Raw genomic sequence first — 13,414 nt, 5'->3', positions numbered from 1 at the left:
GAAGTTCGGTTCCTTCTGGTCCTGGGGGCTGCGGGTGCAGTGCTTGGTCCAGGCGTCGGGTCCTTTGTTACCGGCAGTCGCGGTCAGGGGGAGCCTCTGAATTCTCCCTGCAGGCGTTGCTGTGGGGGTCCAGGGGGGTTGTCTCGGGCTTCTTACGGGGTCGCAGTCGACTGGGAGTGCTCCCTGTAGTGTTTGTTCTCAGGATCTCGAGCCGGGGGCGTCGGGTGCAGAGTGTGAAGTCTCACGCTTGCGGCAGGAAGAGTGAGATCTTTGAAGTTGTAGAAAAGTTGCAAGTTTGTTGCTTGTTGTTGAGCAGAGCCGCTGCTCGCAGGAGTTTCTTGGTCTTGGGGGTCAGGGCAGTCCTCTGAGGCTTCAGTCCTCTGAGGCTTCAGAGGTCGCTGGTCCCTGTTGGATGCGTCGCTGGTAGCAGGTTTTCAAGTCAGGAGACAGGCCGGTGGGGCTGGGGCCAAAGCAGTTGTCATCTTCCATCATCTCTGCAGGGCTTGTAGTTCAGCAGTCCTTCTTGTTTCAGGTTGCAGGAATCTGATTTCCTGGGTTCTGGGGTGCCTCTAAATATTAAATTTATGTCTGGGAGGACAGTAGCCAATGGCTACTGTCCTGGAGGGTGGCTACACCCTCTTTGTGCCTCTTCCCTATGGGGAGGGGGGCACATCCCTAACCCTATTGGGGGAATCCTCCAAAACTAAGATGGAGGATTTTCTAAAGGCAGGAGTCACCTCAGGCTCAGGGCACCTTAAGGGCTGTCCTGACTGGTAGGTGACTCCTTGTTTTTCTAATTATCTCCTCCAGCCTTGCCGCCAAAAGTGGGGGCAGTGGCCGGAGGGGCGGTCATCTCCACTAGCTGGGATGCCCTAGGGCGCTGTAACAAAGGGGGTGAGCCTTTAAGGCTCACCGCCAGGTGTTCCAGTTCCTGCAGGGGGAGGTGTGAAGCACCTCCACCCAGTGCAGGCTTAGTTCCTGGCCACAGAGTGACAAAGGCACTCTCCCCATGTTGCCAGCAACTAGTCTGGTTGTGGCAGGCTGGCAGAAACTTGGCAGCCTCACACAAAGTCAGGCTGGTATTCAGGGGGCATCACTAAGTTGCCCTCTGGGTGCATCGTACAATAAATTCCACACTGGCATCACTGTGCATTTATTGTGCTGAGAAGTTTGATACCAAACTTCCCAGATTTCAGTGTAGCCATTATGGAACTGTGGAGTTCGTGTTTGACAAACTTCCAGACCATATACTCTTATGGCTACCCTGCACTTACAATGTCTAAGGTTTTGCTTAGACACTGTAGGGGCATAGTGCTCATTTACATATGCCCTCATCTGTGGTATAGCGCCCCTGCCTTAGAGCTGTAAGGCCTGCTAGAGGGGTGACTTACCAATGCCACAGGCAGTGTGAGGTTGGCATGGCATTCTGAGGGGAGTGCCATGTCGACTAAGTCTTTTTCTCCCCACCAGCACACACAAGCTGTGAGGCAGTGTGCATGTGCTGAGTGAGGGGTCCCCAGGGTGGCATAAGACATGCTGCAACTCTTACAGACCTTCCCTGGCATCAGGGCCCTTGGTACCAGAGGTACCGATTACAAGGGACTTATCTGAGTGCCAGGGCTGTGCCAATTGTGGAAGCAAAGGTACAGTTTAGGGAAATAACACTAGTGTTGGGGCCTGGTTAGCAGGGTCCCAACACACTTTCAATCAAAACTTAGCATCAGCAAGGGCAAAACGTCAGGGGGTAACCATGCCAAGGAGGCATTTCCTTACACAGTGGAAGGGCAGGGACTGCGTCTGTGTAAAGAGTAGCTTTAGGCCATCTGAGAAGACAACTGAAACACAGCTTGGTAGTCAGAAATAAAAACGACCCTTCAACAAATAGAAAATAAATTGGCCAAAGGTTGCTCTTCCAATGCATTTTACAATGAAAGGGCCACTGGATGAGAATCTAACATGTGATGGCCCGACTGGGTTACAGCTATGTTTCTTTAGAACAAGTTTGATATAATAGGTTTTCAATGTCATCAGAACGGACCTTGGCATTCTGCAGCCAAAATTATTTCATCTATTACTGCAGTCAGTAAAAAACAAAAAAAAACAAAAAACACACCAATGGGTGTATTACTCATATATGCCTTGGAATTATATTTATGGATTAGGTACATAATTTTATTCTATTTTTCAAAACCAGCCGTAATGAATCAATTTGAAGTATTATGATTGATATCAACCAAAAGAACCTGCCAACTAACACATGGTACATACCTATTCAATAATGAAAACTCTCCATTTAAAAATCTAAAGTGGGAATTTTATCAAAATGCATCTATAAATGTAGAAAATAAAATGCACTACTTCATCAAAGCTAATATATTTAATATAAACTGCTGCCCAACAGTAGTGCCAATTCATACCACCCAACCAGGAAGCTAAACCTCAATGTCAATTTCTGTTACTTGTAAGGGCTGTTTATTCCGCATTAAGCAAAAGACTAGACAAACAGAGAACAGAATGAAGTAAAAACACATACTCAATGGTCACAACTTAAACCATTCTTTTGATATCTTTGCTGCCACACAGAAATGCCTTTAATACACATTTCCTAATGCAACCCATGTATAATCTTGTCTAAATTGAAGAGCAACAAGACATTTATCTATTAAAGAAGACAGCAGGTTAACAGTATTCCTGGAAGCCAAACAAACGCACCTCCAAATTTTAATTCTTCTTGGTCTTCCTGTGCATTCCGCCAATGAACCCAGTTTCTCCAGGCATTAACCCCATACATGAACTTCAAGGTTGATCCTAAAACTGAGCAGCCAGGGTAGGAGCCCTGAATCAGGTTTCTGGGTTCCACAGACACAACTGATCTCTTCCTCCCCTGTGGAGGAAAAAAAGAACACACTCAGTAGCAGGCAGTTGCCAGGCATTCATAATACTCAACTCACCTGCGTATTCACATGCTTTATTGTGACGTTGGCGTCCTCGAAAAATTAGTACATTTTGAGTAAAAAGGAACTCTTATGAAACAAGTACTGACAAAGACGAATAGCACAAACGTTTTTACTACGTTTCACTATCACAACAACTTTCTGAAAACAAAAAATAGGCATAGGGAAAGTAGCAGAAGCTCCACTAAAAGTGGTGGTGCAGAAAAGGAGTACGAAGCAGCAGGTCTAATACACACAATGTTCAGGATGAAGATCAAGTGGCTTTCTTAAGCACACCCTCACACACACACACACACCCCAAACCCACATCCCCACACCCACTTGGATAGAATAGAATCAACATCCATGTAATGTTATCTCAAATACATAAAAGTTACATAAGGCATCAGTTCCTCGTGCATGCAGAAGAGATACAGACCTGGAAGCAGTAGGAGTGCACAATTATCCTGTCCTTGCTCAAGCTCGAGTCTCCCAACAGCTGACCACTTCAGTGGGTGAAGAAAGGAAATTTTACTTTCTTGCAACCCGAGTTCCACATGATGTGTTTAAGTCACAAATTTACAATATTTTCATGGGAACAGCCTTTGGCAGAAGAGGTCTCATTACTCTGCAGCTTCTGCTCTGAAATTTTCCAATGTTCCTCTCAGGCATGAAATTTTCCAATGTTCCTCTCAGGCAAATAATTTCCCTGTCCTTCAAAGCTCGTTTTGACATTTTCTGACAATTAAGACTGCCTTTTACACTGTGGGAAGCTGGAAGGCAGACCACGCATAAATATTGGGGATCCAAAGAAGGAATTTTTTTTCTCACACTGGGACATCTTTACAAAGGGTGAAGGCATAATGAAGAGAGAGAAAAATCGCCAACCACAAGAATTCTCAAAAACTGTTAAAAGCACATTGAATGAACTGTAAAAGGATTTATTTCTGAGGAAAAAGCCTCAGAAAAAATGTAAATGTGGTGAAGAACCTCTTAAGTATTCTGAGGTCCAGTCAGCACGAGACAGAAAAAAGAAATGAGCCTGTGAGACAAACTGACAGAGTGCATGGTAGATACTGGAAGCTCTGGCTTTCTAAAAAGTTACAATGTATACTGAATGCAGTTGATGCATTTTTGACCTACAGGCATCTTTCCATTCATTTGTCTCTGCAACTACAGCAGTGTTTTAGGCCAGTTGTTATTAATTAATTGCATATTTCAACACTAAATAAAATGCAGTTACAGCTGACCTGTCACAGACATATGAAGGTGTCACCAGACTTATTTCTGAGGCGGCCACCTCAAAAGTCAGAAACACACACAAATAAATGTTCTGGTGTTCAAGCACATATGTGGGACTAATCTACGTTCATGAATCCTACAATGCAGAAAACAGGACACTGTCAGAGTACACCAAGAGAAATATTGTAAAGGGAGAGAAAGAATAAAAAAAAATAAGATTTTTACCACTATATATATATAAAGTAACTGCTTCAGCTGCCTGTCTGACAACTACTGCAACGGAAGCACACACTTCTTTTGCTAGTCCAAATGGCAACCCAAACCCCATTTTTGTGGAGGTATCAAGCACACAGGCCCATGTAAAAGTTGTCATGTGTATAGCGAGGGGGGAGAAAATCATTACCCTTCCCAACATCATCATTTCCATCTTGGGGTGTGTACCTTGTTCAGAGATGGAGCCAAAAAGGTAATGGAGATTTTACTGGTGCTTTCTGCTTGGTAGAGGCACTGATTCAAAATCAGGTTGTAGGGCAACTGGTTGCACTTTTGTAATCTTGAAGTGCGACATCAGTGTAGGAAGGTAACCTCTTTTTATCATGGTTACCCACACTTTTTGCCTCTTCTCAGTATGTTTTGACTGTGTTCACTGGGATCCTGCTAACCAGGACCCCAGTGACTGTGCTCTCTCCCTTTAATCTTAGATGCATGGATCACAAAAACCCCATATTTGGCATACTGGTGCCCCCATATAAGTCCCTAGTACCCAGGGAATTGATGAACCAGGAGTTCCCCATGGGCTGCAGCATGTACTAAGCCCCCAAACAAAACATACACACACCAATCCCTGGTACCTATTTTAATTAGGCCGATCTGTCCCCCAAGGAGGGCAGGAATGGCCTAAAATAAATCACCCCCCTTGCCTAAGGGGTCGCTCTCCTTGTGTGAAATTGGTGCCAAAAAACATAGATCCCTGGTGACTAGCGGTTTCTGACCCCCGGGGAGCAGATCGGCCTAATTATAATAGGGCAATATGCCCCGGTTGGGGTGGTGGTGGTGAGCGATTCACCTTCAATCCCTGCCGATGGGAGGGGGGTGCGATGCCCCTGGAGGGAGCGCTAACATTTCCCCCATGGCCCGGTACTTGGACAAGGTGGTTATGTCCATGGCGCATGAGCGCCATGGCTGCGCACGTAACCACCTCGCCCAGGGCACACAAGAGGTTAAAGGGGCTTCTGTTCTAGTAGTTGATGGTAGGAGCACCTCCGTGAGGACATTAGTTTTATTATCTGCAGTTGGGAGATGCATCTCACGCCTCTGCAGCTTCCACTATAATATTATGAAGATACATCACTTCAGGCAGCGGTGGTCCAGTGGGGAAGTCCATTGCTAGTTATTGAGAAGTGCCCAAGCCACTTTGAAATTATAGGTCTTGAAATCCCTCTTGTGGATCTTGATCCAAGTCCTTTTCCAGGGTGCCTGAGGTAGTATCAAAGATTTCATGTAGTCTTTCCTGGAATTGTTCCTCTGCAATGATGTGATGGGCCTCTCCTCAAGATCTTATTTTGGGAGCAGTGTCAGGCACATGCAAATCACCCGCTAAGTGTCGACCAGCAATGTCTCCGAGGACAAAGGACCTGTGGGAGAGTGACTTACTTTCGGAGGAGCTTCTTGCTCTTTTTGTGTTTCTCCTTCTAGCCCTGGAGGAAGGGGATGGAGACTTTGAACAGTGCTTGAAACGCTTCCAACTTAGATTGTCCTCTTAAGCCCAATTGTAGGAAGTTGGCTCTGTATGTACTATTTCAAATTAAGAAATAGCATGCACAGAGTCCAAGGGTTCCCCTTAGAGGTAAGACAGTGGTAAAAAGGGTTTAATTCTAATGCTCTATTTTGTGGTAGTGTGGTCGAGCAGTAGGCTTATCAGAGGATAGTGTTAAGCATTTGTTGTACACACACAAGCAATAAATGAGGGACACACACTCAAAGACTTTACTCCATGCCAAGAGGTTTTCATATCGAAAAATATTCTTCTGTTAATTTATTTTAGAACCACAAGATTCAGAATTTCTGTAAGAACATAAATTGTAAGGTACTTCACACAGGTAAGTATGGAACTTTTAATTAATACAGTAGTATACACAGTTTGGGAAAAACGTCAATAAGCTATTTTAAAAGTGGACACAGTGCAAAAATCAACAGTACCTGGGGTAGGTAAGTAATAGTTTCTCAGGTAAGCAAAGCACTTACAAGTTCAGTCTCCTGGGCATAGGCAGCCCACCGTTGGGGGTTCAAGGCAACCCCACTCACAGCACCAGCAACACAGGGCCGGTCAGGTGCAGAGGTCAAAGGAGGGCCCAAATAACATAGGCACCATCTACACTAGCTGGAGTGCCCTGGCGCATTGTAACACGAAGCCTGAGCCTTTGAGGCTCACTGCTAGGTGTTACAGTTCCTGCAGGGGGAGGTGTGAAGCACCTCCACCCAGTGCAGGCTTTGTCTCTGGCCTCAGAGAGCACAAAGGCTCTCACCCCGGGGGTCAGACTTGTTTCCGTGGCAGGCTGGCACAGGCCAGTCAGTCCTGCACTGAAGGATTGGGTAAAATACAAGGGGCATCTTCTAAGATGATCTCTGTGATCATTTTGAAATAAATTCAACACTGGCATCAGTGTGGGTTCATTATTCTGAGAAGTTTAATACCAAACTTCCCAGTGTTCAGTGTAGCCATTATGGAACTATGGAGTTCGTTCTGACAAACTCCCAGACCATATACCTAATATGGCCACACTGTACTTCCAATGTCTAATAACAGACTTAGACCCTGCAGGGGCATATTGCTCATGCCGCTATGCCCTCACCTGTGGTATAGTGCACCCTGCCTTAGGGCTTTGAGGCCTGCTAGGGGGGGGGGTGACATACCTATGCCACAGGCAGTATTTTGTGTGCATGGCATCCTGAGGGGGATGCCATGTCGACTTTACCCTTTTCTCCCCACCAACACACAATATGCAATAGCAGTGTGCATGTGTTAGATGATGGGCCCCTTAGGGTGGCACAACACATGCTGCAGCCCTTATGGACCTTCCCTGGTCACAGGGCCCTTGGTACCACTGGTACCTTTTACAAGGGACTTATCTGTGTGCCAGAGGTGTGCCAATTGTGGAAACAATGCTATATTTTTAGTGGAAGAACACTGGTGCTAGGGCCTGGTTAGCAGGGTCCCAGAACACTTTAGTCAAGTCAGCATCATTATCAGGAAAAAAAAGTGGGAGGTAATTGCAACAAAGAGCCATTTCCCTACATGGTCCAATAACTATCACTGCAGAGCTTTCAAAGTCTTCTACGAGATCTCGACGTGGTGGGACAGGTCCCCTTGATGTTGGGCCTACTAAGACTTAAGATCCCATTGCAGAGTCCACAAATGCCACTTGCACTCTTGGCCAGCAGGGTGCAAGAGGACATCAGACCAAGTGGCTTTGGAGGCAACCTCAATGAAATACAAAACAGAGGCTGAGAGATAAGGATGATAGCCTGACTCTCCTTAGCTCTCTATTTCGGGGAAAAGGCAAGAAGCCAAACTGTGCCCATAAGATAAGGGGAGCATCTGAAGAGTCAGGTGTGACTTTGGCACACTGATAATGAAGCCCAAAGGATTGTCATAGTCTGGAAGTGGTTAAGGACTGCCTGAGGTAAGCCCATCTTCAAAAGCCAGTCACGAGGTAAAGGAAGACTGGGTCACCTGACCTCCGAAGGTGTGCTCATATCATTGCCATCATTTTCGTGAGCACCCTATGGGCACTGGTGAAACCAAAGGGGAGCATAGCAAATTAAAAATGCTCCGGTCCAAACTACAGATAGAGTTGTTGCACCTCCAAGACAGGTATACGCAAATAAGCGTCCTGCAGGTCCAATGCCACCATCTATTCTCGATGGTGGAGGGCAGCCAAGACCTGGGCTAGGGTGAGCACCTTTATCCTTCTGGAGGAAGGCCTGAGGAGACAGGTCTAAAGCAGGATGAAGACACCTGTCCTCCTTTGTCACCAATAAGTAGCTGTGATAAGCTACTTCTGGCACAGGCACTCTCTCGATAGCTACTTTAGCCAAAAGGGCTTGTATTTCCTGCCATTAGACACACAGAGAGATCTATGTCAGTTGCTCTGGGGACGATAGAAGGTGTTTGGTGTAGGGCTGTGGGGGCTGAAGAGGCAGAAAAGCCCAGGGAGCACTCTGTGGCTCTGCAATCCCTAAATCGCTTCCGAAGTGAATCTATCTTGGCCCCAGACGAGCAAGTTTCATCAAAGGAATGCCGATAAGAGACAACTGGCTATCACATGAAAAACCAGCGGACTGCAGCCAAGCGTGGTAACAAACGGCAACGCTGGTGCCAATGGCTAACCAGATAGAATTGGTGGTTTACAGGCCACAACAAATTGTGACCTTGGTTGCATCAAGACAGTTATGTACAGATTGTCTAAGGACAGGTCGGAGGTCTTCTGGGACACCAGGGAGGACTTCAGTCACCAAATTCCAAAGAGTGTGGGAATTACATCTCAGGAGACGAAAATAAGTTACTTACCTGTAACTGTAGTTCTCCAGTACTGGAATCTTTCATAGATTCACATGCTTGAATCATTCCCCGTCATCGAGATGGGAGTCCCCGGTATAATTTACACAAGTAATGTCAAGACATATTAACAAAGAAAAAAGGCCCTAGGCCTCTTCAATTTAACAGTCTATCAGAGTCATTTTGTGAAAAGGACCAAACTTGAGCATCCACCTATCAGGGGACAGCACCCTCCAGAATCCTCCTGAGAGAAGCTCCAGCACCTCAGATTTTCCAAGCACAAGTGCGTACAATATAGTAAAAAGAGAGAGAGAAAGAGGTGAAGTGAGCTTCGCCGGGGAGGTGGGTGGGTCGCATGTGAATTTATGAAAGATTCCAATACTGGAGAACTACAGTTACAGGTAAGTAACTTATTTTCTTATTCCAGTACTGGAACTTTCATAGATTCACATGCTTGAATCAGAATAGAGAGCAGTAGCTATGCACATTGTAATATGATAACATATTTGATGGAAAACACTGATACACGAAACCTCATTATATCTCTGCATATAAAAAAAAATATATATGCAAATATAAAGGTATACATATATATATATATATATATATATATATATATATATATATATATATATATATATATACACACACATACACATACATATGGAATATGTCACTTACCCAGTGTACATCTGTTCGTGGCATGAGACGCTGCAGATTCACATGCTGTGCATATCCCGCCATCTAGTGTTGGGCTTAGAGTGTTACAAGTTGTTTTTCTTCGAAGAAGTCTTTTCGAGTCACAAGATCAAGGGACTCCTCCCATTTCGGCTCCATTGCGCATGGGCGTCGACTCCATCTTAGATTGTTTTCTTTCCACCATCGGGTTCGGACGTGTTCCTCTACGCTCAGTGTTTCGGTTTGGAAGATTAGTTAGCTATCGGAAAAATTTGACGGTATTGTTTGCGTTCGGTATCGGGTTAGTTAACACAGATCGACACCGAATTTTGAAGAGCTCCGGTGGCCCTTCGGGGTTTCAGTTCCCCGGTGGGGCCTGGTCGGCAAGACCATGTGCGTCGACAAGACTAATGGGGCATCTTTTAACGTCTAAGGAGTGTAATGCCCTCTCAGCCGGAGTAGATGGATGAGGAAAAAAAAGATTTGAAGACTGAAGGTTCGTTGATGTGAAAGTCTGAAGGAACCTTTGGAATAAAATGCGGGTTAGTGCGCATTAGCAGTCTGTCGTGTTTAAGCTGTAGGAATGGCTCTTGGATGGAAAGAGCTTGCACCTCGCTGACTCGCCAAGCTGATGTGAGAGCTACCAATAAGGCAACCTTCTGTGACAGGAACTTGAGAGAAGCACGATGGATCGGCTCAAACGGATGCTTCATCAGTTGTGCTAAGACAATATTCAGGTTCCACGAAGGAGGTGGTGGTCTAAAAGGAGGGAAAACTCTGAAAAGCCCCTTCAAGAATCTCTTAATCAGCCGAGAAGAATAGAGTGAGGGTGTATCATCTGAACGTCTGTATGCAGCTATAGCTGCTAGGTGAACTTTAATGGACGAGTGTGCTAGGCCAGATTGAGCTAGCTGCAAAAGATACGGTAATATTTCCTCTGGGGTGAGACTAATGGGTCAATCTGTCGTTGATGACACCAGACACAGAATATTTTCCATTTACAATAATACGTTTTGTTGGTGCTATCCGCTCTGGCTTTTGACAAAATATCCCTACAGTCCTGCAGGATATTCAAATGTGCGAACTCTGTGGTGAGGAGCCAGGCTGATAAACGCACTGACTTCGGATCGAGGTGCTAAACCTGGCCCTTGTTCATGGTTAACAATTGAGGTAACGGCTCCAGCGGAATGTGAGGCTTGATTGATAGAAGGAGAAGTTCCGCGAACCAATGCTGACGCGGCCAGTATGGAGCTATCAGTATCAGAGTGCATGGCTCTGTTTTCATCTTCGTGAGGACCCGTGGGATCAGCGGAATGGGAGGAAAGGCGTAAGCAAAGATGTCTGACCCGACTATCGAAAACGCATTCCCCCAAGATCCCTTCTGGTGATGCCAACTTGTGAAGAACCGGCATCTGGCGTTGTTTTTGTACGCAAACAGGTCTACCGTTGGTGTTCCCCTATGAAAAAATATGGTTCACTACTGTCTGGTCTAGCTCCCACTCGTGGCAGTCTGATTTCTGCCTGCTGAGTGCACCTGCTGTCTTGTTGTTTATTCCAGGCAAGTGTACCGCTGATAGTGTGATGCCTTGCTACGAGGCCCAGTTCCAGATTGCTTGGGCTTCTCTGGAGAGAGTGATAGATCTTGTGCCTCCTTGTTTGTTGAGGTAATGCATCATAGTGGTGTTGTCCGTCCTTATTACCACTTGCGATCCTGAGATCTTGGGAAGAAACGACTGTAAGGCCAGGTGCACTGCTCTGAGCTCCAGCCAATTGATATGCATTGATACCAGATGCGGTGGCCATTTGCCACTTATTTGCAGATCCTGTAACACAGCTCCCCAGCCTTCCTGTGATGCATCCGTCGTTATGGTCCACAGGGCTGGCTGCTGTAGAAATGAAAGGCCGATTGATAGATGATGCTTTTGAGACCACCATCTCAGAGCTCTGAGCATTATCGGAGTTATTTGTATCTGATCCTCGAAAGAGCCTGATACTTGGAGCCATTGACAATTTAGTTGCTCTTGTAAGGGGCGCATCTTTAGACGACATAGAGGAATCAGAGGTATGCATGAAGACATCATGCCCAACAAAGACTTGAACAGACGGACAGTAACCTTTCTTCTTTTCTGTATGGAACTTGCTAGAGTCAGTAACCTTTGTTGCCTCTCTGACGTGGGACATGCCATGGTGGATTCTGTGTCCAGTCTTGCTCCTAGAAAGGTAATATTGTGTGCTGGTAGAGGCTTGGATTTCTCCCAGTTGATGGTGAATCCGAGGTTGGTTAGTAAGGAAACGCACTTTTTTGTTGACTAGTGCGTTCCTGCGTAGGACTTTGCCTTTATCAACCAATCGTCTAAGTATGGAAAAACTTGGTCTTTTCTCCTTCTGAGAAAGGCTGCGACTGGTGCTAGACACTTGGTAAATATTCTGGGGGCTGATTTCAGTCCAAAAGGAAGGACACGGTATTAAAAATGGCTGCCGGCTACGGTGAATCTCAAGTATTTTCTGTGGGCAGGGTGGATGGGTATGTGGAAGTATGCGTCTTTCAGGTCTAGTGAAGACATGAAAAATCCCTGATTGAGACGCAGGAGGACGTCTTGCAGGCTGATCATACCGAACGATTGCTTTTTTAAGTAGACATTTAGTTCCCTTAAATCGAGGATCAGCCTCCAATCCTTCCACTTTTTCCAAATGAGGAAGAACCTGGAATAAAACCCTGTTCCTCGTTGGGCCAGAGGCACCTTCTCTATAGGTCTTTTGAGAAGCATTTTGTCGATCTCCTTTTTGAGTTGAGGGTATCTTGAAGGAGTCCTGCAAAGGGGGGGGGGGTTGGAGGGATGTATCTGGATAAATTCTAAAGTATGGCCCCGTTTCACTAATTGTAGGACTCACTTGTCTGAAGTAATGGTTTGCCATTGTTTGAGGAATAGAGATATCCTCCTGCTCAGAATGAAAGGAGGACTGGACGTAGCCGTAGCCTTGAAAGCATCAGGTTCTACGAGCCGAATCTTTGGCCGGGCGGGTTGAGCGTCCACGGCCGCCAGGTCTACCATAGGCCGGTTGCGGCGGCTGCCTTTTTGAGTAGTATGGACGATATTGCTGGGAAGAGGAAGGATAGGCGGAAAACCTGTATTGTTGATATCCTCCTCTGTATGAGGGTTGGCCACGCCCTCTAGGTCGAAAGGAAGATTTTCGATATTGCAGGGTCCCTAGTGATCTTGCTGTGTCCAATTTGATGGATTGTAAGGCATCATCAATGTGTTTCCCAAATAACGCCTGGCCAACAAAAGGTAAGTCCAAGATTTTATTTTGCACTTCTGGACGTAAAGAGGTGGCTTTCAGCCAGCCTTGCCTTCTTAGCACCGCTGCACCAGGGAGTTGTCGAAAAGCAGTGGTTGCTATATCCATTGCACAGTCTATAAGCTCTGCAGACGTGCGTTGACCCTCCTGTATCGTTTTATTTGCCTCTGATATCGCATCTTTCGGCAGTTGACTAATATAAGGTGCAATGTCCGCCCAAAGCTGTCTGTCGAACCCAGCCAGAATTGCCAAAGAGTTGGCAGCTCTAACTACTAGGCTAGCCATAGAAGAAAACCTTTTACCTATGTTATATAGCCGTCTACCCTCTTTGTCTGGGGGTGCGGAAATCGGGGCAGAAGGATTCTTAGATCTTCTTTGCGCTACCTGAGCTACCACTGAATTCAGAGGAGGGCGTCCCGTTAAGCATGTTGGTGCATCATCAGGTGCTTTGTATTTCTTATCCAGACGAGGCAGTACTGCCGTAACTGTAGCCGGATTATTCATGACCTTAAGGCCCTCTTCCCACAGGTAAATTACCATCGGGATAGAGCGCACTGATTTCTGAAAAGGCTCCTTAAAGTCGTAAAGAAAACAGTCTGTTTGCTTGGTAGGCATTGGTAAAGCAAAACGTTTGGCTGCTCTCTCTAGAAGATTGTGAAACCCTCCAATGTCTTCTGGTGGGGATTCCACCTTCGATTGAGGA

At 46.0% G+C, this 13,414-nt stretch overlaps 1 protein-coding gene across 12 annotated transcripts in view; it reads right to left on the bottom strand.

Moving 5' to 3' along the window:
• Positions 1 to 13,414, bottom strand: part of ZMYM4 (zinc finger MYM-type containing 4) — a 1,242,519-nt gene that overhangs the window by 257,840 nt on the left and 971,265 nt on the right. For all 12 annotated transcript variants that reach the window (XM_069223800.1, XM_069223806.1, XM_069223798.1 and 9 more), the window contains exon 22: positions 2,713 to 2,884. In XM_069223800.1, coding sequence (XP_069079901.1) covers positions 2,713 to 2,884 — 172 coding nt within the window. The remainder of the gene's footprint in view (positions 1 to 2,712; positions 2,885 to 13,414) is intronic.

The sequence above is a fragment of the Pleurodeles waltl genome, chromosome 3_1 (assembly GCF_031143425.1).
Source record: "Pleurodeles waltl isolate 20211129_DDA chromosome 3_1, aPleWal1.hap1.20221129, whole genome shotgun sequence".
NCBI lineage: Eukaryota > Metazoa > Chordata > Amphibia > Caudata > Salamandridae > Pleurodeles > Pleurodeles waltl.
This window is presented reverse-complemented; position numbering and strand designations above follow the sequence as displayed.